Source organism: Parasteatoda tepidariorum, chromosome 10, assembly GCF_043381705.1.
Source record: "Parasteatoda tepidariorum isolate YZ-2023 chromosome 10, CAS_Ptep_4.0, whole genome shotgun sequence".
Lineage (NCBI taxonomy): Eukaryota > Metazoa > Arthropoda > Arachnida > Araneae > Theridiidae > Parasteatoda > Parasteatoda tepidariorum.
Window position 1 is genome coordinate 49,871,078 of NC_092213.1, and position 26,276 is coordinate 49,897,353.

The 26,276-nt window shown below is 30.2% G+C and overlaps 3 protein-coding genes across 6 annotated transcripts in view; all 3 read left to right on the forward strand.

Annotated features, from left to right (window-relative positions):
• The window catches only part of LOC107449866 (cuticle collagen 2-like), a 22,359-nt gene extending 12,329 nt beyond the window's left edge, over window positions 1-10,030 (forward strand). The window contains exons 1-3 of one of the 2 annotated variants that reach the window (XM_043056192.2): window positions 2,442-3,095; window positions 4,935-4,990; window positions 9,816-10,030. In XM_043056192.2, coding sequence (XP_042912126.1) covers window positions 2,600-3,095; window positions 4,935-4,990; window positions 9,816-9,938 — 675 coding nt within the window. In that variant the 5' untranslated portion in view covers window positions 2,442-2,599 and the 3' untranslated portion in view covers window positions 9,939-10,030. Of the gene's footprint in view, window positions 1-2,441; window positions 3,096-4,934; window positions 4,991-9,815 lie in introns of those variants that run through there. The other variant, XM_043056193.2, reaches the window with a different exon arrangement.
• Window positions 1-26,276, forward strand: part of LOC122271244 (cuticle collagen 2-like) — a 120,150-nt gene that overhangs the window by 26,364 nt on the left and 67,510 nt on the right. The window contains exon 3 of one of the 3 annotated variants that reach the window (XM_071187081.1): window positions 9,008-9,614. The exons of the other annotated variants lie outside the window; for them this stretch is intronic. Coding sequence (XP_071043182.1) covers window positions 9,008-9,067 — 60 coding nt within the window. The 3' untranslated portion in view covers window positions 9,068-9,614. Of the gene's footprint in view, window positions 1-9,007; window positions 9,615-26,276 lie in introns of those variants that run through there. 3 annotated transcript variants of the gene reach the window in all.
• The window catches only part of LOC122268238 (collagen alpha-1(III) chain-like), a 35,494-nt gene continuing 22,086 nt past the window's right edge, over window positions 12,869-26,276 (forward strand). Inside the window, exons 1-5 of the mRNA XM_071186455.1 lie at window positions 12,869-14,002; window positions 14,050-14,072; window positions 16,073-16,637; window positions 18,747-18,802; window positions 24,590-24,706. Of these exons, the coding sequence (XP_071042556.1) occupies window positions 13,495-14,002; window positions 14,050-14,072; window positions 16,073-16,637; window positions 18,747-18,802; window positions 24,590-24,706 (1,269 nt within the window). The 5' untranslated portion in view covers window positions 12,869-13,494. The remainder of the gene's footprint in view (window positions 14,003-14,049; window positions 14,073-16,072; window positions 16,638-18,746; window positions 18,803-24,589; window positions 24,707-26,276) is intronic.

The following is a 26,276-nucleotide window of genomic DNA, read 5'->3' on the forward strand; positions in this document are numbered from 1 at the left end:
GGGGTGCTCCATAGGGAGAGGCAGTCTGGTAGTCTTAAAATTTTTTCCCACAAAATAACTGCCCTCTCTTCTATACTAGTCTTGATGTTCATGTGGTGGGTAGATAATAGGAGTGCATCAATCGGAGTTGTTTTAACGGCCCCTGTTATAAGTCGAAGGGCCTGATTGTGGAATCTTTCCAGCGAGTCAAGGACTTTTTTGCTGGTCGCCGCCAGCGGCTCGCAGCAATAAGTCATGAGGGGGAGTATATATGATTTATATGTCATGTCGAGGGTATTTCTACAGCAGCCCCATTTTGATCCGGCTATTCTTTTCATTAGGGAAAGTCTCGAGGTGGCTCTCTCCAAAACTTTGGTCACGTGCTCTGTCCACGTCAGTTTTCGGTCGAATACAACACCTAAGTATGAAGAAGAGTCTGTATATAAAACGGGAACGTCCTCATACAATAGTTTTAGTTTGATAGGCTGATGTGTCAAGGAGAAGGTCTGGTAACATGTCTTTTCCAGGTTGACTTCCATGTTATTGATGTGGCACCATTTGTTTAATTCCTTTAAAGCCTGATTAAGGGCTAGTTCTGATTGTCTCTCAACACTGTTTTTGGGAGTTTCGGTCCAGATGACTAAGTCATCTGCGTAGAGAAGGCATTTGATACCATTAATTTTCAGAAGGTCGACAATAAGGTCATTTATAATAAACGTAGTAGGGTAAAGAATAAGATTTTTAAAAATGTAAAAATTTAGTTAAATAGTTAGTAAAATAGTTCTGCGAAATATTTCCGGAGAGGTGATTAAAAAATTACTTTTAAGACGATATATAAGATGTTGAGAAATTTGCGATGATATGAGATATGCTTAAATATGTCTATTACGTATATCTATTAATGTTTATAAAAAATATGTTCATGAAATTAATAAATATTTTATTCCAAATCTGTTCATACGTATGTATGTTATTGAAATTGCATCAGTTATTGAGAAAAAAAACTAAAAATTTTAAAATAATCATATTAAATAAGCACAATATCGTGTATAATCATATTCTATCAGAAGCATGCTTTTATAAAATTCGACATTCGTTGAATAAAATGTTTTTTATTCAATAAAATGCTTTATTCAAAATTCTTTACTAAATTGCGAATAGATTTTTAGACGACTAAAACAAAAACATCATATTTTATAGTTTTAAAAAAATAAAATTAAAAAGATTAGCAAACGATTACTAGCGAAAAAAATATGAAAGAAATTTTACGCTACGTGCGCTAAGTCAAGTTCCTCGTAAGTTTATCACATTTTTATATTAATCGCCTCATTTAATTATTTCTTCATTGTCGCCAAATTATTTTAAAACAGTTGAAACTTTAGATTTTTCAATTGAAAAATATGTAGATTAATATGACATAAAAAATCCATACCCTTTAAATCAAAATTTTTTCATCCTTACTTTAATTAAATAATAAAAAATAATAAATAATTATTAAAAATTATTTTTTTCATGAAATTATCTTTGGGAACGTGAGTTTTCTGAGTGGGTGCAATTTTGTTTTTGAATTGCTTCATTAGTTTTTAAAATATGACTGAAAACGCAAAAAGCGAAATTAACATTAAGGGGTCCAAACTTTGATTCGCTCTCCTGACCAAAGTATGGGGACCACACTTCTCAGATTGCGACTACCCCCTATATTTTGAAGATAAAGAATCCAAATATCTAAAAAAAATATATATATGTATATGTTTATTCAGAGAAAGTACGTTTTTGTGTCTGATTTCGTAACTTAATTATTAATTATCGCTAATTAATTAGGTCACCCCCAGGAGCCATTAAGATTGAGATAAGAACCATTCGAGAAAATCCGATCACTAGAACGAAAGTTATTTAGGGGGATATCTTTTTTTTGCGGACTGTACATTGGAAATAAATAAAATTGTAAAAAAATTATTCTTGGTTTTTCTTTATCTAATAACGTAAAGCAACCGAAAAGGACAAATAATAATAATAAATAAATAAATAAAAATTAAATTATTCTAGCTGTATTAATTGTGTTTATATATGTCTTTCATATTTGTACATGATTTTGTAATGTTGTTCTGTATTAAATTAATGATTATTTACTCTTTTTTCAACCCGTACTTAGAACGGGCATCCAGCTAGTAATGTAATAAGATCAATTTGTTTTCATCCGCAATAATATTTCGAATTCATTATTTAGATAGCAAATATTATTATGTTATTGTTTCAAACACAAGCGAAACTTATTCAAGAGAAAACCTCTAATGAATAACTTCTAAATTTCTGAAATAATATAAGAAATGAACTTATGAGGAAGTCGCAAGTAAAAAGTTTTTATTTGTCACTTCGACACGTGTATCCAACTATTATGTTTACATTTGCTTATACTCTTTATCTTACTGCTTCCTCTTACATAAAAGAAGAAGAAAATTCTCGACAGCGCGTGTCAAGAATGTTACTGATAACGTGTTGTTTCGACAGCGCGTGTTGTTAATAATTTATCGATGAATCAGATACCTCGCAGGAAGTATACACACGGCATCGAACTATTACTATAAAAAGCATACTTTTGCATGTTTCCTTCCGTCTCGACATGAAATGTTTCATATTTACCGTTTTATTGATCACAGTGGTAATCCTTGTAACAGTACAAGGTCAAGGTGGTAGTCCTGGTTCTCCTGGAGCACCAGGTACACCAGGTTGCCCTGGTGGTCCAGGAGGCGACGGTAGTTCAGGAGGCGTTGCTGGTCCAGGAGGCACTGGTGGTCCTGGAGGCACTGGTGGCCAAGGAGGCATTGGTAGATCAAATTGCCCTGGTGGTCCAGGAGGGGCTGGTGGTCCAGGAGGCCCTGGTGGTCGAGGAGGCACTGGTGGTCCAGGAGGCTATGGTGGAAAGGGAGGATATGGTAATCCTACAGGTTCTCCTGGTACTCCTGGACCATCAGGTAGTCCAGGTAGCCCTGTTGGTCCAGGAGGCGCCGAAGGTCCAGTAGGAGCTGTTGCTCCAGGAGGTGCTGGTGGATTGATCATGCTACCCTTGTATCCAGAGTGTGCCACTTATGGTAAATTAATGCACGATATGTTTGAAGGTAAGTTATTTTAAATGCGTGTTAAAATGATTTTTGTACTGTTTAAGATTGGAACACTTTTAAAGTTTCAGTAAATAAAATAAAAAATAGCTTATTCCGTAGCAGCAACTTTTTTTATATGATAAGGTTGGTAGAATGCAAAATATAGATGTCATCATTGCGTAGAAGCCATTCTCAATCATGTAATGTAAAACTGATTGATTGTTTTTAGAACGTAAAATATAGAAATATACCTATGTAACGGTTGCATTTAATGTAAGGATTTATGTAATGTAAAATTAGTTAATTGTTATCGGAATACAAAACGTAAAATACATCACAATGTAAAATGGTTTAGTTGTTTGATCTATCTTAATTTTTATTTTAGCTATTTGGTTCTGACTAATTTTTTTAAAAATATTTTAAATTTATGCATTAAAATAAAACAATAATAGATTTGATTCTGAAATAATATCAGATATTTTTTGAACATTATTGTATATTTCCAACTTAAGTTTGGCAACTATTCTGCAGACGATGTTTTGAGTTACGAAATCAGGCACAAAATCGTACTTTCTCTAAATAAACATAGTTTTTTTTTCTCTCGATGAAAGTGGATTTCCGACCCCCAAAATATAGGGGATCGGAGCAAGCTGGGATATATGGTCAGTTTTGTCAGGAGAGTGGTTGAAAGTTTGGACCCCTTACTGTTGATTTTGCTTTTTTGATTTCGCCATATCTGGAGAACGTTTCAAGAAAATTGAAAAAATTTAGCGCACAAATATAAAATTTTTTTAACCACTGATAAGTCCACGCAAAAAATGAATTTTTGTAAGCCTTTATTATTTTTTATTGTTTTATTAAATAGCAGTGGAAAAAAATTGGATTGTAAATTATGCAACTTTTGACATTATTTTAAAGAATGTATTTTTACATGACAAATTAGAAATTTTGAGCACAATTGGTCAAATATTTCCTGAGAAATCAGATTCTAAAAATACGACTTTTTCAAATTAAGATTCCTGATAAACTATTTGATCGATTTCGCTCAAATTTTGTTTTGTCGCTTAAAATTCCATTTTTTATAATGATGTAATAAACTACATATCTTACAGTTTAATATATTATATTTAAATAAACGAATTTTATAAATTTGTGCAAAAATTTTCCAATTCGCTTAAAATTTTTTCGAGATATTGCGAAATATGCGAAAAGTAAAATCACCATCAAGGGGTTCAAACTTTCGACCGGTATTCTGATCAAACTGTTGGGAACCTATTTTTGGGATTTCGGTGAGCCCTTATATTTTATGAGTTTGAAATCGTCGAAAAAAAGTTATACTTTCTCAGAGGAAATACGTTTTTGTGTCTAATTTCGTAAATTTAAAAATAGTCAATTTTTCAGTATATTTGAGGTCACCTCTTTGAACCATTAAGATTGAATTCTAGAATGTGAAGATTCGATTATTAGATCAAAAGTTAATCAGGGTGTAAAACATATGTTTATACATTTCATGACCTGTTACATTTGGCTTCCTAATTCTCCCTGCACTGGGTAAACAACTGTGGTGGATTGAGCATCCTGCTATGATTTTACCTTCCTCAATAGTGATTCACCAGGCATTAATAATGCCTTTTTTCGCTCGAATATTAGTTAGAGAGAATGTGTATGTTTGTTTGACCATTTTGACAAAAAATTTCAAGTTATATATTATTAAGAGAAAATAATTACGCATCTTATATTTATTTTGATATATTTATATTATTTTTAGTAAGTCTTAAATGATATATTACATTTAAAATACAGTAGCATGAATGCATGCTATAATCGTATGCTATAAAAGTATATTTTATTTTTCAGAAATGCGGAATAATAACAGAATTGGTCTAGAACAGTGTCAATCAGGGAATAATACAGTGAGTTATAGTTATTTAATAAACATAATTACATTAATGAAGGTAGTAAATAAATCTAAACATAATAAATAAATGTAAACAGTTCTCATTTTAACGTTTTCTGTAAGAACTCAGCTTTTAACCATTTTAGTTCAAGTGTTATCATTTGGTATAATTTTTGAAACGCAAAAATACTAGAATAATTGAAAAAGCATAAAAATATTTGAATATTTTTCTTAAGTTTATGTCTAACAATTTTAGTTGACTGAAATAATACACTGAGAAAATAAAGCGTGGTTAAAACTACCATAACACGGTAAAATTTGCCGTGCTTCTTACTCTATGGGAATACCAAAAAGTTCAAAATACCAACCGGTAGTTTTTACCGTAGTGTTTCGATAATGATTTTGGCAAAATTAACAATAAAGTATGATTTTATAATATATAATATATAATTTGGTAAATTTGCAAAATATGATTATTTTACATCATGATACCTCAAATCATGGCAAAATAAAAAATAAAAACATTAGGTTAAACTTACTTTTTAGTTTTGTTTATTATACTAACTGTGTATAGTAATAAGAAATATAATTTTAGAAAACCAGAATTTCCGGTAAGCCGTCACCATTTGAGTGCAAAAATTACCAAGTGAATGGTTTAAATACAGTATATTTTGGTTTTATTAACTAGAATTATGGTTTTTATTCACTAGAAATGTCCTTACCATAGAGTAAGGTAATTTTTTCAGACATTCTCCCCCTTTTTTCTAGTAGTATTAATAAGATAACCAAATTGCTTGTGTTACTGCTACTGTGTAGAAATCAGTTGGTCAACAGATAATCTTGCTAATGTGCAAATTAACAAGGGTGATTTCTTAAAGTGCCGCAAGAAAGCAGTAAAATTGCTTGTGTTACTGCTACTGTGTAGAAATGATTTATTATACAAATTATTTTGCTAATGTGCAAGTTAACTAGAATTATTTCTTAAAGTCCCAAAAAATCGTTTCCTTTCTTAAATTAACTAAGTAATCAGCACGTATGTACCTATTGGTATTTTGATAGATTTATGAAGATGCAAAATCTGAATGTAGGAAGTCATTTAATTTTTTTTCATTATAAAAGACTGAGGCAACTCTTTGTATGTATTACTTTAAATATAGCAATAAAATAAAAGAATAAAAAATAAATAAAACATTGAAAAAAAAACAATAATATTTCTATGGATCAGCACAAATAAAGTTATAAATAAAATATTACGCTTAACTTATAAAAATTGAGCTTTTTTGTTTCGGCTAATTTTCCAGGTAATAAGTTCATTTTATATAAAGTTTATTTTCTTATAACTTTACTATGTTTTGAATTACTTTTATAGTCATATAAGAGTTTCTTGCAAATTTACCATTGATTTCTGATAAATTATAAAGGCAAATGAAAAGTTGGTGGTTTTCGAATAACAATACTAATACAAAATAAACCACCGACGTTTCATTTGTTTTCGTTAAAAAATTTATCATAAATTCCAGCAGCACATTTAAACTCAACTTTTATAAGTTATGCGCAATTTTTTCTTTATTACTTCTTCGTCCAGACCCATAAATATTTTTTTTATTTAGTGACAAATACCCATAAAATATAAATGTAACGTTATAATATGAATATTTAATATCAAATACAAAATAAACACGTGGTATCAAAGCCACGTGTTTACTTTATTTATGTAGTTTAGCACTAGAAATGCTAATTTGGTTACGTAGATCAACATACCATTCCAGTTGAATGGAAGTAATAGAGATAGGGACATTTTGAATAACTTTTTTTCATTTATTTGTCAAATTTCTTTTGTGAGGTTATCGTAGATCAGCCTCATTTGTTTACATTTTCCTGTGAATTTGCATAATCAAACTGTGAGTAGTTTAGTAGAAATTTGAAAAAAAAAAAGGTTTTTAAGTTGGTACGTTCAAGTTTTCTCTATACTATGTGTTGAAGCCGGATTAACAAATAACGCCACCTGCATTTATTCGGGAAAAAAACTTGTTTCATTGTGTCTACATAGATAGACCGATGTAATAAATGTAATAAAAGCATAAAATAAAGGCATTAGGTATGAATCCTCAATTCATTCTTTTAATTGTAATTTTTCTGAACGAAATTAATCCTTCAGCATCAACATATATGAGCTTTTTCTTAAACGAGCCACACAAAACTGCTAATAAAAAAATATTAATAATATATTAGTAACACATTTTGCTTTCAGAATTTCAACAAAAGGTCATAATATAATACAAATTATGCAGTTTTCTTTTTTTTAAATTTTGATATTAACCTTTACTTTGACTAGATTCAATTTAATCTATATTAATCATAAACAAATAGATGACTTTGTGGGGTTAGTGTAAACAAATGGTGGTTGGGCTAGTATGGACGCACCATTGGAAGAAATATGAATTTATTAAAATTGTAACACATTTGACATTATTTAGTTTCTAAATTAGAATGATTTTGTAGAATGATATACAATATACAAAAAGTTGTTTCAATCTCAAGTGAAAAATTTAGCACGGAACCTTTGTATTAATCCAGTTTTTAAAGGTTTTGAGAACATTTAATGGAGTTGTTTTATGAAATTAGTGAAAAGAATATGTTTCAATAAAGTTGGATAAATAAAAAAAACAAAGTATTTTTTATATATTTATTTTTTGTAATACATTATTCTAAAACAGAATAACCACGAACGGTCCTGTCTACGCTTTTGCGATATGTTTGTAGATTCCGTGTACTGTCCATTCAGAATATTTCATCATTAATTTAAAACTGAGGTTTTTAAAAATTTAACTTAAAATTGGCTTTCTGCTTTCAGATAAATCAAGTTGTATAATAGTTTTAAAATGTATTGGCTGTCTTTCTCAGTGTAATGAATATTGCAAAATAGTACTTTAATTATAATATGTCAGTATTTATTCTCCAGTAAGACTTGGATTGTAATTAATTACATTAATTGAGTTGTATTAAACGAGAAAATAATAAGTTATCAAGCTTCTTCCACACTAGCCTCTTAGCTTGTCCCATGTAGTGGGGCAAATGTCTGCAAAAACAACCTTTTTTTAAAAAAAATTATTATGAAAAAATAAAAAGTTTTGTAATTCAAAATATAAACAAGAATGCAGGTAAACGTACAAATTATTCTTTAAAAAAAAGAAAAAAAACACTTCATGAGTTAAAAAAGATATATATTAAATATGGTATTTTGACAAATTAGTAAAAAAAAAGGTCCACATAGTTTCCTCTACCCTGTCTGACAAATTTTGATGCGCAGAAAATCTTATGATTCTAAAAGCGGCTTCACAAAAATGTCTATCATTATAAAAGATTTTATGTTTCGTAATTTTTTTAAACGAAACAATAGTATGTAATGTCATGAAATTAAAAATAATTAATTAAAACAATTTACTTATCACATCTCTGGCTGCTCATCCTAGATCTATTATATAAATTAATTAAAAATTCGATTTCTTTTAAAATGATGTAGATCTGAAATGCAATTTATTTAATTATCATCCTTAATTTTTTTACATGTTCTTGGTCTTTTGTTGAAATTCATTATTCAAGATTTTCTTGTTGTATTAACCCTCAAAGCCCCATAAACAGATTTTCAAATAAGGAACAATAGTTTTATCTTGTTTATACATAACTTTTATAGCTAAATATCATTTACAGAGCAAAAGAAAAACTTCTAATTTTTTTTATTTAATGATCTTGCCTAGAATCCAAATCTGCTTAAGAAAGTAATTTTTAAGACTAATTTCGTATCGTCTTGACCAAAGCACTCGAACAATTAAGATCGATTCCTCTAAGTACGTTTAAATACATACTTAGAAAAAAAAAATATAGTCAAAAACTACCTGACTATGATAAAAATTTATCATGTTTCTGGCTCTATCTATAGGGACACATAAAAGCATGTTAACTTTTCGGAAACTCTTCGGTAATGACTTCAGGTAAGATTAACAATAAACTATATTTTTATTTGTTTTTCCAGTCAAGTTCCTCTGGACTTAAAAAGCACAAAACACATTTAGTTGCCAATGAAAAAATTTAAAATAAAATATAAATTAAAAACGAAACAAGAAAACCAGCGGTAGCCTTAAGAAATGATGGAGGCCAAAAGAGGTAGATCAGAGCAAGTGAGAAACTCATGCCATTAAATAAGGAATCGACATCCTCATTAACGAAACAAGATTCCCGAGCAGATTCGAGATAAGTACTAATTTAATGTAGGTGTGAAAAAATTAGGGTTTATTTTTTACCTTTATTTTTTTCCCGTATTGTAGTTGAGAACTTGATGTTTTTTAATTTTACTATTATTATTTTTTTACCAACACTGTTTTGTATTTTTCATTAATGTTTGGCGGGTATTGAATATGGGCTCTTTGTGAGCCTTTGAAACATATGTACTGCAGTAAATTGGGGTAAATTATCCGTACCCTGTGTGCATCAATCGTAAAATTAATTTTACCGTAAAATCCATTTTTACAGCAAAATTCTGTACCATGTATTTTACATTAATAATTATTCAACTATAGTGACTCGGAGATTTTGAAATAAATATTGCGGCAAAACTTACGGTATATAATGATTTTTGTTCCGCAAAAGTTTGCCGCAAAAAGTACCGGCACTTTGGATGACGTACCTCGTACTGTAATATGATGCCAAATTTTTCATCGTGTAGACTTTTTCCACCTTTAAATGTTTGAAGTTATTTCTCTTTCAAATAGTAAAATAAAGGTACCTTTTTCTCGTGTTCCTTAATTTTTTTTAATGTCTTTATTTATGTACTTATTTATTAGATATGCATGTCTGAAGATATGAAAAAGGTTCGCTGTGCAGTAACTGAGCCAATGCCACAAGAATGCGTGGATAAGATTATAGAGTTTGTACAAGGAAATTCATGTAACAGAACCGAAGTTTGATGAAATCGAAATTTAAATTGTAATTATAACTGTTGCCACCTTTTATTATGTAACATGAAATGTCGGTGAAATAAATATATTCAATTATAAAATTCTACATCTTTTTATGCAAAATATAATTCAATAAGACGCTTTTAATGTTTAAAAAAAATCATTAATCTAATGTTTATGATAAGCAGTTGAATTTCGTACCGAAAAGTTAGAATTCCGATTTTAGAAATTTTTTTAATTGCATTGTTTCTTTTTGAAGAAAATTTTTTCTAATTGAATTGGTTAAATTTATGGAAGGATCAGATTATAAACAGCCATTTATACATCCCTGTAGTCAGTAAATTATTTTTCACTTACAATGCTGATTTAAAAAATAATATTCTCATAAAACGCCTATTTGATTTGATTCGGATACAAAACTACGAATATTTTGTTAATATATATATATATATAAATCTTTCGTTCTTTTTCGTTACTTTTAATTATTAATGGTGCAATTAAATTTTTATATATTTAAGAATTCAAACAGGCTGCAACTATCACAAATTAATATATTAATTATGACGAAAGAATAAATTAAATATAACACTAAACAAAACATATTTCATTTAATTGTACACTAATAATTTTATCAAAAGAATATTAAATGAATATTGCAAAAATTTCAGAAAATAGCTGTCGAGCTAACCGTGGGAAGTTTTTGAAATTTTCCTCACCATGTAACGCAAATACAGGTTAGTTACCATTACAAAATCCTCCATGAAGACTAGTTTCTCACAATGCTTGATCTGGGAGTTACCTTGTCGTCGCACGCGGTTAGGGGCGCTTCTCTATTATGACCTATCCAGGAGCACACGAAGGAACAGCTCATAATAGGGTTGCGCCCTTGGTATGACGTATGACAACAACTCTGGGCGTGGATTCTAATGAAATTTTTTTTTTAACTTTACATCATATCTTTGCAAACGATCTGTGTATGTTGCTGAAATACTACGTTATTCATTAGTTTTGATATTTCATCTGTAATATCAAATGTGTTTGTGATTGTCTCTCATATAACTCTTTGTTCCAGTTCTCTGAAATTAAGACAGAGGTGAAAAGGATTAATTATAGTTCATGATCCAAACAATTGTTCAAAAATTTTAATTGACCGTTTGGGAGAGACGTTTAAAAAATGATATTTTTCCATATCAATTAGCCTTTATAAATAAAATTTTAGACCATTTTGTTTTATTAAATGTTTAAAGATAACATCGGGGTTGTTTCCTAGCTTATAGCTTTCATAAACAATTTTTATTATTTAAAAAAAATAGTTTATTGCACTTTTTTTAATGTTTAGTTGTTTTTTATTCTTTATGTCTCAATTATTAACAAGAACGTGATAGTATAAGTGAACTACCTCACCAAAAGTGTGTTCCATTAGTAATCTGAAACCAGGTGTTTATTTTTTTCTAATGTTTGAAACGTATTACTGTAAAACGAAATTATTTTGAATGAATGGTAGTTTAAGTAAAATAAATTAGGTACTGAAACGTAAAATTAATGGAGAAATATTTTTTTTCGTTCAGAAGAAAAGAAAAAATTTGTAATACTTTTTATGACGCCAATGATGCTTATTTGATTTTGATAATGAGTACTAACTGAAATTGAGAAATAAGTTATAGACTAAAATGCAAATTTAACTGAGAAATTCAATTCATTCGTCTACGACAGGGGGGGGGGCAAACTTGTTTTGATGAGAACGAAAAAACGAAGGAAAAAAGTTTGGTGGGCCAAGTAAAATCTTCCAAAGTAAAAAAAACGATATGCAAGTTTTAATTTAAATATTTAATGAAATGAATGAAATTGCGATTTCATTTTTAAAAGTTCTTTATATTGAGGTTCCAAGTGAGATGTATTTATTTTAATGCTCAAGGTTGAATGTTTGCTTGTTAGTCTACTTCTGAAATGATTTTTTCAAAGGTTTATAGTTGAAAACATTTGTTCACATATATAAGATGAAGCAAACATGGCACTGACTTTCTGGGCGTGAAATATTAAACTGGGGAAACAAGGTTTTGGTAATGATTTGTAAAACTTTAACTTTGGCATATTTAGAAACAACTGCTTCAGATGGTTCTAATCTACGGCTATTCTATAAATAACGTTTACCTTCAACATTATACCAATTGAAGCTGCCCATTTACATCAATTTATGTTTAGTACAACAAGAATAGAGAAAGTAAAAAGATCATCAATGCTTTGTTAAAAAAATAAGAACGAAAATAACTTTAAACAAAGTAGACAAGAAAATGGGCGTATATTGTTTATATTAATCGTCACGGATCGGCAAGTTAAAATTCTATACACGGACTGGATAAAACCTTCAGACGGGCCACAGTTGACCCGCGGGCCGTAGTTTGCCCATCCCTGGTCTAAGAGAAAGATAAAAAATTGCTGTGTTGTTACTGACACTGATGTTTAATTAAATTTGGTGAAGGCAATGTTGGAATCATGCATATTGGTGCAGTTTTATTATAGATACCGTTGAAAGGAGTTTTTCATGACCCTACGAATAAGTACAGGCAAAAACCACCTGTTTGTGGTACATTTTGGTGATTGTGAGTCTTCTTCGTTCAATAACATTTTTATTTGAACCGACCGGACTGTAAGGGTAGTAGTACTGTGTGTGTAGGGGTCAGGAAACTGGCCTTGCATCAGAAAGGTTCTGGGTTCGAATCCCAGGCATGGCATGGATGTTCTTTCATTCTCTATATTATCTGTCCTTCCTGAGGGTGCAACGATGGCCCACTTAATATGGTGCCACTAAAAGTGCTAACAAATCTGCCCTGTAAATGTGTGTATTGACGAAATGTTAACACAGGTGTACATTGAAGATAAATATAATTATAGAAAAATTATTTTTGGTTTTTCTTTATCTAATAACGTAAAGCATGCGAGAAGGACAAATAATGATAATAAATAAATAAAAATGAAATTATTCTAGCTGTATTAATTGTGTTTATGTATGTCTTTCAGATCTGTACATGATTTTGAACTCTTATTCTGTATTGAATTAATGATCATTTCCTTTTTTTTTCACCCCGTACTTAGAACGGGTATCCAGCTACTAATGCAATAAGATCTACGTTTTTTCATCGGCAATAATATTTCAAACTCATTATTTGGATAGCATATATTATTATGTTACTGTTTCAAACTCGTGCGAAATTAATTCAGGAGAAAACCTGATCAATAAATTCTGAATTTCTGAAATAATATAAGAATTGAACTTATGAAGAAGTCGCAAGTAAAAAGTTTTTATTTGTCACTTCAACAAGTGTATCAAACTATTATCCAACTATTATCATTTGCTTATACTCTTAATCTTACTGCTTCCTCTTACGCAAAAGAAGAAGAAAATTTTTTACAGCGCGTGTCTAGAAGGTTACTGATAACGTGTTGCTTCGACAGAGCGTGTTGCTAATAATTTATAGATGTATCAGATACGTTGCTGGAAGTATACACACGGCATCGATCTATTGCTATAAAAAGTATACTTTTGCATGTTTCCTTCTGCTTCGACATGAAGTGTTTCATATTTACCGTTTTATTGATCACAGTGGTAATCCTTGTAACAGTACAAGGTCAAGGTGGTAGTCCTGGTTCTCCTGGAGCACCAGGTACTCCCGGTTGCCCTGCTGGCCCAGGAGGGGCCGGAAGTTCAGGAGGCACTGGTGGCCCAGGAGGCACTGGTGGTCCAGGAGGCACTGGGGGCCAGGGAGGAACTGGTTTTCCTAATCGTGGTTCAGGTTGTCCAGGTGGACCAGGAGGGGCCGGTGAACCAGGAGGTGCAGGTGGTCCAAGAGGAGGTGGTGGTACAGGAGGTGGTGGTGGAGGAGGAGGCCCTGGTTCTCCACCTGGTAGTCCTGGTTCTCCTGGACCACCAGGCAGTCCAGGTGGCCCTGTAGGTCCGGGAAGCGCCGGAGGTCCAATAGGAGCTGCTGCTCCAGGAGGCACTGGTGGAATGATCATGCTACCCTTGTATCCAGAGTGTGCCATTTATGCGAAATTAATGCACGATATGTTTGAGGGTAAGTTATTTTAAATACGTGTAAAAATGATTTTTGTATTGTTTAAGATTGGAGCACTTTTAAAGTTTCAGTAAATAAAATAAGAAATAGCTTATTACGTAGCAGCAACTGTTTTTTATGTAATATGGTTGGTAGAATGCAAAATATAGATGTCATCATTGTGCAGAAGTCACTCTAAATCATGTAATGTAAAACTGGTTAAGTGTTTTCAGAATGTAAAAAATAGAATTATACCTAAGTAGCGGTTGCATTTAATCTAAGGATTTATGTAATGTAAAATTAGTTAATTGTTGGAGTACAAAACGCACAATACATCACGATGTAAAATGGTTTAGTTGTTTGATCTATCTTTATTTTTATTTTAGCTATTTGGTTCTGACAAATATTTTTCATAAAATTTAAATTTATGTATTAAAATAAAACAATAATAGATTCGATTCTGAAATAATATCAGATATTTTTTGAATATTTTTGTTTGTTTCCAACTTAAGTTTGGCAACTATTCTGGAAATGTCAAGGATAGTGTTTCGAGCTCACGGAGAACCTTATTTCTAAACATTCCTGCCTGATTCAAGTTCAATGTTATGTACAATGCGCAAAATAAAAACTCGACCTCCCTGAGTAACTTTTGATCTAATGAAGGTATTTTCAAGGTCTAGGACTCAATGGTTAGAGGGGTGACCTAATTAGTGCAGACGATGTTTTGAGTTACGAAATCAGGCACAAAACAGTACTTTCTCTGAATAAATACTTATATTTTTTCTCGATGAATGTGGATTTCCGACCCCCAAAATATAGGGGCTAGGCTGGGATATATGGTTAATTTTGTCGGGAGAGAGGTTGAAAGTTTGGACCCCTTGTTGTTTATTTTCCTTTTTTGATTTCGCCATATTTCGAAAACTTTCTAAGAAAATTGAAAAAATTTTGCCCACAAATATAAAATGAATTTAACCACTGATAAATCCACGCAAAAAAAGTAATTTTAGTAGGCCTTTATTATTTTTTATTGTTTTATTAAATGGCAGTGGGAAAAAATTCTTGAATTGTAAATTATGCAACTTTTGACTTTATTTTAAAGAATGTATTTCTACGTGACAAATTGGAAATTTTGAGCACAATCGGTCTAATAGTTCCTGAGAAACCGAATTCTAAAAATACGACTTTTTCAAAATAAGATTTACTATAAACTATTTTAACGATTTCGCTCAAATTTTGTTTTGTCCCTTAAAATAAAATTTTTTGCAATGATGTATTAAAATATTTTGCAGTTTATATATATTATATTTAATGTTGGAAGCAATGTTGGCCCACCTAATATGGTGTCATTGAAAAAGCTAACAAATCTACACTGTATTGACGAAATTGACTTCTGTATAGACTAAAAAATTATAAAAAAATAATTCTAGTTTTTTTTTATCTAATAACGATAACCATTAAGATTGTGATGAGAATCATTCGTGAAAATCCGATCATTAGATCGAAAGGTATTTAGGGAGATATCTTTTTTTTTTTGCGACTTTACATTGGAAATAAATGAAATTATAAAAAAAATATTTTAGGTTTTTCTTTATCCAATAACGTAAAGCAACCGAGAAGAACAAATAATAGTAATTAATAAATAAATAAATAAAAAGGAAATTATTCTTGCTGTATTAGTTGTGTTTAGATATGTCTTTCAATTTTGTACATGATTTTGTAATGTTGTTCTGTATTAAATTAATGATTATTTACTTTTTTTTCAACCCGTACTTAGAACGGGCATCCAGCTAGTAATGTAATAAGATCAATTTGTTTTCATCCGCAATAATATTTCGAACTCATTATTTAGATAGCATATATTGTTATATTGAACTTATTAGGAAGTCGCAAGTAAAAAGTTTCTATTTCAAACTTCAACACGTGTATCCAACTATTATGTTTACATTTGCTTATACTCTTTATCTTACTGCTTCCTCTTACATAAAAGAAGAAGAAAATTCTCGACAGCGCGTGTCAAGAATGTTACTGATAACGTGTTGTTTCGACAGCGCGTGTTGTTTATAATTTATAGATGAATCAGATACGTTTTAGGAAGTAGACACACGGCATCGAGCTATTGCTATAAAAAGCATACTTTTGCATGTTTCCTTTTGTCTCGACATGAAGTGTTTCATATTTACCGTTTTATTGATCGCAGTGGTAATCCTTGTAGCAGTACAAGGTCAAGGTGGTAGTCCTGGTTCTCCTGGAGCTCCAGGTAGTCCAGGTTGCCCTGGGGGTCCAGGAGGCGAAGGTAGTGCAGGAGGCGCTGCTGGTCCAGGAGGCACTGGTGGTCCAGGAGGCACTGGTGGCCAGGGAGGAACTGGTTTTCCTAATTGCCCTGGTGGTCCAGGAGGGGCTGGTGGTGCAGGAGGTGCTGGTGGTCGAGGAGGCACTGGTGGTCCAGGAGGCTATGGTGGCCAGGGAGGATATGGTAATCCAAGTGGATCTCCCGGTTCTCCTGGACCACCAGGTATTCCAGGTAGCCCTGTTGGTCCAGGAGGTGCCGAAGGTCCAGTAGGAGCTGCTGCTCCAGGAGGCGCTGGTGGATTGATCATGCTACCCTTGTATCCAGAGTGTGCCACTTATGGTAAATTAATGCACGATATGTTTGAAGGTAAGTTATTTTAAATGCGTGTTAAAATGATTTTTGTACTGTACACTTTCAAAGTTTCAGTAAATAAAATAAAAAATAGCTTATTACGTAGCAGCAACTTTTTTTATGTAATATGTTTGGTAGAAAGCAAAATATAGATGTCATCATTGAGTAGAAGCCACTCTCAATCATGTTATGTAAAACTGGGTAATTGTTTTTGGAATGTAAAATATAGAATTATACCTATGTAACGGTTGCATTTATTGTAAGGATTTATGTAATGGGAAATTAGTTAATTGCTGGCGGAATACAAAACGTAAAATACATCACAATGTAAAATGGTTTAGTTGTTTGATCTGTCTTAATTTTTATTTTAGCTATTTGGTTCTGACTAATTTTTTAAATATAATTTACTTTTATGCATTAAAATAAAACAATAATAGATTCGATTCTGAAATAATATCAGATATTTTTTGAACATTATTGTATGTTTTCAACTTAAGTTTGGCAACAATTCCGGAAATAGAAACTTCAAGGACAGTGTTTCGAGCTCACGGAGAAGCTTATTTCCACACATTCCTGACTCATTCAAGTTTAATGTTACGTACAATGCGCAAAATAAAAACTGGTCCACCCTGAATAGCTTTCATCTTATGAAGGTATTTTCACGTTCTGGGACTCAATGGTTAGAGGGATGACCTAATTACTCCAGACGATGTTTTGAGTTACGAAATCAGGCACAAAAGCGTACTTTCTCTAAATGAACATAATTATTTTTCTTTCTCGATGAATGTGGATTTCCGACCCCAAAAATATAGGGGCTAGGTTGGGATATATGGTTAATTTGGTCAGAGGAGTGGGCAAAAGTTTGGACCCCTTAATGTTAAATTTCCTTTTTTGATCTCGCCATATCTCGAGATCTTTTTAAGTAAATTGAAAACACTTTGCCGACAAATATAAAATTAATTTAACCATAGACAATCCCACCCAAAAAATGAACTTCGGTAACACTTTTCTGTTTTTTATTGATTTATTAAATAGCAATGGAAGAAAAATTGGATTGTAAATTATGCAATTTTTGGCAATTAAATAAATTTAAATTATACAACTTTTATTTTAAAGAATGTATTTTTACATGACAAATTAGAAATTTTGAGCTCAATTCGTCAAATAGCTCCTGGGAAATCAAATTCTAAAAATAAGACTTTTTCAAAATAAGATTTCTGATAAACTATTTGACCGATTTCGCTCAAATTTTGTTTTGTCCCTTAAAATTAAATTTTTTTTTAAATGATGTAATAAACTACATATCTTGCAGTTTAATATATTATATTTAAATATACGAATTTTATAAATTTGTGCGACAATTTTTCAATTCGCTTAAAAAATTTCTCCAGATGTTGTGAAATGCGCAAAAAGTAAAATTAACATCAAGGAGTCCAAACTTTCGACAGCTCTCCTGATCAAGCAACTGGGACCCTATTTCTGAAATTCCGGACAGCCCGTATTTTTCGGGGGTCGGAAATCGAATTCGTCAAGAAAAAGTTATGTTTATTCAGTGAAAGTGCGTTTTAGTGTCTAATTTCGTAACTTAAAATATCGTTTATTATTCGGCATATTTGAGTTCACCCCTTTGAGCCTTTAAGAGTAAATTCTAGAACGTGAAGATTCGATCATTAGATCAAAAGTTAATCAGGGGGGCTCGCTTTTTTGTTTTGCGCTTTAGTGGGATAATGTAAAACATGCGTTTATACATTTCATGACCTGCTACATTAGGCTTCCTAATTCATTCTCTCCGGACTGGGTAATAATCTATGGTGAATAAAACATCTTGTTGCTATTTTACATTCCACAATGCTTTTTTTTCCCTCCTAAATATTAATTAGAGAGAATGTGTATGTTTCTTTGACTATTTTGACAAAAAATTTTTACATTTAAGCGAAAATAATAAAATAAATAATTTTTCACTTAAAATTTTTGCATTTTAAGAGAAAATATTAAAACATCTTACATTTATTTTGACATATTTATGTTATTTTTAGTAAGTCTTGAATGATATATTACATTTAAAATACAGTAGCATGAATGCATGCTATAATCGTATGCTATAAAAGTATATTTATTTTTCAGAAATGCGAAATAATAACAGAATTGGTCCAGAGCAGTGTCAATCAGGAAATCATACAGTGAGTTATAGTTATTCAATAAACGTAATTGCATTAATGAACGTAATAAATAAATCTAAACATAATAAATAAATCTAAACAGTTCTTATTTTAACGTTTTCTATAAAAACTCAACTTTTATCCATTTTAATTTAAGTGTTACCATTTGGTAGAATATTTAAAACGCAAAAATATTTTAATAATTGAAAATGTTTGTATATTTTTCTTAAATTTGTGCCTTGCAATTTCAGTTGACGCTAAAGAGACTGAGAAAAAAAAGCGTTTTTGATGCTACCAGAATACGGTAAAATTTACCGTGATACTTGCTTGCTCTATGAGAATACCAAAAAGCTCGGTAGTTTTTACCGCAGCGCTTCGATAATGATTTTTGTAAAATTAACAATAAAATATGATTTCATGATGTATAATACATAATTCGGTAAATGTTGCAAAATATTATTATTTTATATCATGATACCTCAAAGCGTGGCAAAATAAAAAAAAAATAAAAACTTTAGATTAAATTTACTTTTTAGTTTTTTATATTATGCGAACTGTGTAGTCATAAGAATTATAATTTTAAAAACCAGAATTTTCGGTAAATCAAACCAAACGCGCGGTAAAATTACCAAATGAATGGTTTAAATACCGTATATTTTGGTTTTATTAACTAGAATTATGGTTTTTATTCATTAGAAATGACCTTACCCTACAGTAAGGTAATTTTTTCAGACATTATTTCCCCTTTTTTTGTAGTATTAATAATGTAACCAAACTGCTTTTTTTACTGCTACACTGTACAAATCAGTTATTCTACAGATAATCTTGCTGATGTGCAGATTTACTACGATGATTTCTTAAAATACCGTAACAAAGCAGTAACAAATTGCTTGTGTTAATGCTACTGTGTAGAAATGATTTATTCTACAAATTATCTTGCTAATGTGCAAATCAACTTGAGTGATTTCTTAAAGTCCCAAAAAATCGTAAAAATGTAACACATTTGACGTTATTTATTTTCTAAATTAGAATGATTTTGTAGAATGATATACAATATACAATAAGTTGTTTCAATCTCAGGTGAAAAATTTAGCACGGAACCTTTATATTAATTCACTTTTTAAAAATTTTCAGAATATTTAACAGAGTTATTTTATGAAATTAGTGAAAAGAATATGATTCAATAAAGTTGGATTAATAAAGAAAACAAAGCACTTTTTAAATATTTTCTTTTGTAATACATTATTCCAAAACAGAATAACCACGAGCGGTCCTGTCACCGCTTTTGAGATTTTTTTGTAGATGTTATCCATGTTATCCATTTCGAACATCATTATCAGTTTAAAACTAAGATTATTAAAAAGTTTACTTAAAATTGGCTTTCTGCTTTCAGATAAACCGAGTTGAATAATAGTTTTAAAATGTATTGGCTTGCTTTCAAACTGTATTTCTCAGTATAATGAACAGTACAAATTAGTACTTTAATGATAATATGCCAGTATTAGAGCCAGAGAAAATAATAAGTTATCAAGTTCGGTCTCACTAGGCTCATAGCTTGTCCCATGTAGTGGGCAAGTGTCTACAAAAACAACAATTTTCTAAAAAAAATATTATTAAATAAACAGTTTTGCAATTCCAAATATGAACAAGAATGCAAGTAAACGTCCAAATTATTCTTAAAAAAACACTTCATGAGTTAAGGAAACATATTAAATATGGTATTTCTATAAATTAGAAAAAAATGACCGAATAGTCCCCTTTCCCCTGTCAGGCTAATTCTAATGCGTAAAAACTCTTATAATTCGAAAAGCTGCTTTGCAAAAATGTCATTATAAAAGATTTTACATTTTTAAATTTTTTAAAAGAAACGATAGTAAGTTAAATCATGAAATCAAATATAATTAATTAAAACAATTTTTTTAACGCTTCGCTAACAGCGCTTTCTAGATTTACTACGTAAATGTATTAAAAATTCGATTTATTTTAATAATTTTAAAATAAAACTTTTAAATTAAAACTTCGAGAGTAATTTTAATGACTAATTTCGTATCGTCTTGACCAAAGCACTTGAACAATTAAGATCGATTCCTAAGTACGTTTAAATCCATATTGATAAAAAAAAGTATAGTCAAAACTACCAAAATAGGGTAAAATTTATCATGTTTCTGGCTCTATCTATAGGAACACATGAAAGCATGTTAACTTTTCGGAAACTCTTCGGTAATGATTTCAGGTAAGATTAACAATAACATGTCTTTTTATTTGTTTCTCCAGTCAAGNTGATTTGGCACCCAATGACTTCTTCTTATTCCCACACATCAAAAATAAATTACGTGGACAACGATTTTCGACCCCCGAAGAAGCGGCTGATGCATTCAAAGCGCATGTTTCGGAGTTACCTCAATCGGACTGGAAAAAGTGCTTTGAAAATTGGTTCAAACGCATGCAAAAGTGTATTGATCATCATGTAGAATATTTTGAAAAACAATAAAACCAATTTCGATCCGACATATTTGTTTTTTCATTATTAGGCCAGAAATATAAATAGCAACACTCGTATGAATTGATATCATTGAGAAAAATAAAAACAAGGTATGGTGATTGTGTAGTTGTGAAAATAGATGCGGCACTAAATGAAGTGAAAGAATATTTTCTAAAAAAGAAACATGGAGAACTTTCGGACAAAGCAATTCAAGAAATAAATGAAGGTGATTATGTACTTTATTATGAAGGATTAATTGATGGAAAATACATATATCCTTTAATGGAAGGTTACTTAGGGGATTTACTACAAAAACAATTAAATCAACAAGTAGACTCGATAGAATTAAATCAGCCAAAACAATTAAATCAACAAGTAGATTCGTGCGCCAAAGCGTGGGCCAGGCACAATCTAATAGGAAAATAAACTTTTTCTATAAAAAAGTGTTTTTATCATTTTATATATATTTAATTAAAATATTATAATGCAGTATATAAAAATTTACTTTTTTAATCACTTTTCTTTGAATTATACAATTTTATTAAAAACTGTTTTCGTGCGCGAGCGTGCTCCAAGGTGTGCGTGAGGAAGTGCTAGGACCAAAATAGAAGAAAAAGGTGTTTTTATCATTTTATATATATTTAATAAAAAATTAAGTTTTTCAATCCTTTTTAATCAATTTTCTTTCATTTTCTTTGAATTATACGATTTTATTAAAAACTGTTTTCGTGCGCGAGAAAGTGGCCCAGGATCCCTATATTTATACTACTTTTGACATTATTTAGTTTCTAAATTAGAATGATTTTGTAGAATGATATACAATATACAAAAAGTTGTTTCAATCTCAAGTAAAACATTTAGCACGGAACCTTTGTATTAATCCAGTTTTTAAAGGTTTTGAGAACATTTAACAGAGTTGTTTTATGAAATTAGTGAAAAGAATATGATACAATAAACTCGGATTAATAAAGAAAACAAAGTATTTTTTAAATATTTATTTTTTGTAATACATTATTCTAAAACAGAATAACCACGAACGGTCCTGTCTACGCTTTTGCGATTTGCTGGCAGACTCCGTGTGATGTCCATTCAGAATATTTCATCATTAATTTAAAACTAAGGTTATGAGAAATTTTACTTACAATTGGTTTTCTGCTTTCAGATAAATCAAGTTGAATAATAGTTTTAAAATGTATTGGCTTGCTTTCAAACTGTATTTCTCAGTATAATGAATAGTACAAATTAGTACTTTAATTATAATATGCCAGTATTTATTCTTCACTAAGACTTAGATTGCAGTTGATTGCATTAATTGAGTTGTAATAAACGAGAAAATAATAAGTTATCAAGTTCGTCCGCACTAGCATCATAGCTTGTCTTATGTAATGGGAAAGTGTCTGCAAAAACAACCTTTTTTTTAAAAAAAAAATATTATTAAATAAACAGTTTTGCAATTCCAAATATAAACAAGAATGCAGGTAAACGTCCAAATTATTCTTAAAAAAACACTTCATGAGTTAAAAAAATATATTAAATACGGTATTTTCATAAATTAGTGAAAAATAGCCGAATAGTCCCCTTTCCCCTGTCTGGCTAATTTTAATGAGCAGAAACTCTTTTTATTCGAAAAGCTGCTTTGAAAAAATGTCATTATAAAAGATTTTGCATTTAGTAATTTTTTAAAAAGAAACGATAGTGAGTAAAATCATGAAATCAAATATAATTAATTAAGACAATTTTTTAACACTTCTCTGACAGCGCTTTCTAGATATACTACAGAAATGAATTAAAAATTCGATTTATTTTAAAATTTTTAAAATAAAGCTTTTAAATTAAAACTTCGAAAATAATTTTAATGACTAATTTCGTATCGTCTTAACCAAAGCACTTGAACAATTAAGATTGATTCCTAAGTACGTGTAAATCCATACTGAGAAAAAAGGTATGGTCAAAAACTACCTGACTATGATAAAATTTATCATGTTTCTAGCTCTATCTATGGAAACACATAAAAGCATGTTAACCTTTCGGAAACTCTTCGGTAATGACTTCAGGTAAGATTAACAATAAAATGTATTTTTATTTGTTTTTCCAGTCAAGCTCCTCTGGATTTAAATTGCACAAAACACTTTTAGTTGCCAATGAAAAAATTGAGAATAAAATCTATATATATATATATATATATATTTCTCTTACACGGCGACAGAAAAAAGCCTCATTACAACTCCCTAATGGTAACGCTAGAAAATCGATCAATGATTGCCGCTAAAAATGTCACATGCCAATTCTAGCTGAGGTGGCTCATCATATAGCGCTTTTGAAAACGGAATCTGAAATAACAATTCAGCTGAGGCAATCTCATACTATTAAGCTGGGCAGAAGTGAGTAGTCTTTGTCGATAGAACTCTATTTTAGTATTTTCTCGAAAGCGCTTTTTTTCATGAATTTATTTGACGATTTTTGATTTATATCACGAATTTATTTGTTTTATTATTGTTATTAGTTACTCATCGAAAAATGAGTCTCAGTCAATAAGTCTTCATTTGAATTGAAATTTATTTTAATGACTTAGTATTTGCTAAAAAGATATAATTTTTTTTTAAAGTTTTTATATGGATTTGAATGATTGTTTTGAGAGAGAGGTAAATCAGAGCAAGTGAGAAACTCATGCCGTTAACTAAGGAATCGACATCCTCAATAATGAAACACGATTCCAGAGCAGATTTGAGATTTGCATTAATTCAACGTGGGTATAAAAAATTTCGTCTTTGTTTTACACATTTATTTTTATTTTATTTTTTCCTAATTATAGTTAACAACGTGACGTTTTTTTAATTTTTTTATTTTTTAACCAACTCTGGTTTGTATTCTTCATTAATGTCTGGTGGGTATTGAATATTGGTTCTTTGTAAGCATTGTAATAAATTACAGATCGAATTGCGGTAAATTACCAACACCCTGTGCTGTGCGCATCAATCGTAAAATTAATTTTACCGTAAAATTCATTTTTACAGCAAAATTCAGTACCATATATTTTACATTAATATTTATTCAACTATAGTGACTCCGTGATTTTGAAATAAATATTGCGGTAAAACTTAACGGTATATAATGTTTTTTGTTCCGTGAAAGTTTGCCATAAAAAGTACCGGCACTCTAGATGACGTACCTCGTACTGTAATATGATCTCGAATTTTTCATCGTGTAGACTTTTTCCACCTTTAAATGTTTGAAGTTATTTCTTTTTCTAATAGTAGAATATAGGTACTTTTTTGTCGTATTCCTTAATTTTTTTTAATGTATTTATTAATTTACTTATTTATTAGATATGCATGTCTAAAGATGTGGAAAAGGTTCGCTGTGCAGTAACCGAGCCAATGCCACAAGAATGTGTGGATAAGATTATGGAGTTTGTACAAGGAAATTCATGTAACGGAACCGAAGTTTGATGAAATCGAAATTTAAATTGTAAATATAGCTGTTGCCACCTTTTATGATGAAACATTAAATGTGGGTGAAATAAATGTATTCAATTATGAAGTTCTACATTTTTTAATACAAAATTTGCTTCAATAACACACTTTTAATGTATAAAACTTCGAAAAAATTCATTATTTTAATGTTTATGATAAAATTTTATCATAAACATTATCATTATTTTAATGTAGTTGAATTTCTTACTGAAAAATTAGAATTCCGATTTTAATTTTTTTTTTAATTATATCGCTTCGTTCTAAAGAAATTTTTTTCTAATTGAATTGGCTGAAATTACAGATGGATCAGATTATAAACAGCCATTTATACAACTGAGTAATTGATTACATTTGTATTCGCTTATAATGCTGATTTAAATATAATTTTGTCTCGAAATAAAATGCCTATTTGATTTAATTCGGATACAAAACCACGAATATTTTGTTTAAAAAAATATATTTAACTTCATCGTTACTTTTAATGGTGCAATAAAAATTTTATATATCTGAGGATTCAAACAGGCTTCAACTATCACAAATTATTATATTAATTATGACAAAAGAATAAATTAAATATAATAATAAACAAAACATATTTCATTTCATCGTACCTTAACAATTTTATCAGCTGTCAAAAGAATACCAAATAAATATTGTATAAATGTCAGAAAATTGAGCTACCCTGTTTAAACCAAACCCAGTGCTGACATGAAATGGTAAATGGATCATTGGTCAGAGTCCACTAGCTGTCAAGCTAACCGTGTGAGGCTTTTGCAATTTTCCTCTCCAAGTTAAGCAAATACAGGTTAGTTCTATTATAAAGTCTTCCACGAAGGCCAATTTTTCACAGTGCCTGATCAGGGAGTTACTTTGTCGTCGCACGCTGTAAGGGGCACTTCCCTATTATGACCTGTACTGGAGCACACGAAGGAACAGTTCATAATAGTTTTGCACCCTTAGTATGACGTATGACGACACCGTATGACGACAATTCAGGGCATGGATTCTAGTGAAATTTTAATTTTAACTTTACTATGGAATAATATATTTGCATACGATCTGTGTATGTTGCAGAAATACTACGTTATTCATTAGTTTTGATTTTTCATCTGTAATATAAAATGTGTTTGTGATTGTCTCTCTTATAACTCTATAAATCTTTGTTCTAGTGTTCTGAAATTAGGACAGAGGTTAAAAGGATTAATTATAGTTCCTGATCCAAACAATTGCTCAAAAATTTTAATTGATCGTTTGGGAGAGACGTTTAAAAAATGATATTATCCCATATCAATTAGCCTTTATAAATAAAATTGCAGACGATTTTGTTTCATCAAATATTTTAAAGATAACATCGGGGTTTTTTGCTAGCTTATAGTTTTCATAAATTGTTTTTATTATTTAAAAAAAAATAGATCATTACACTTTTTTTAATGTTTAGTTGTTTTTATTCCTTATGTCTCAATTATTAGCAAGAGCGTGCTAGTATAAGTAGACTATCTCACCAAATGAGTATTCCTAAAGTAATCTGAAAATACGTGTT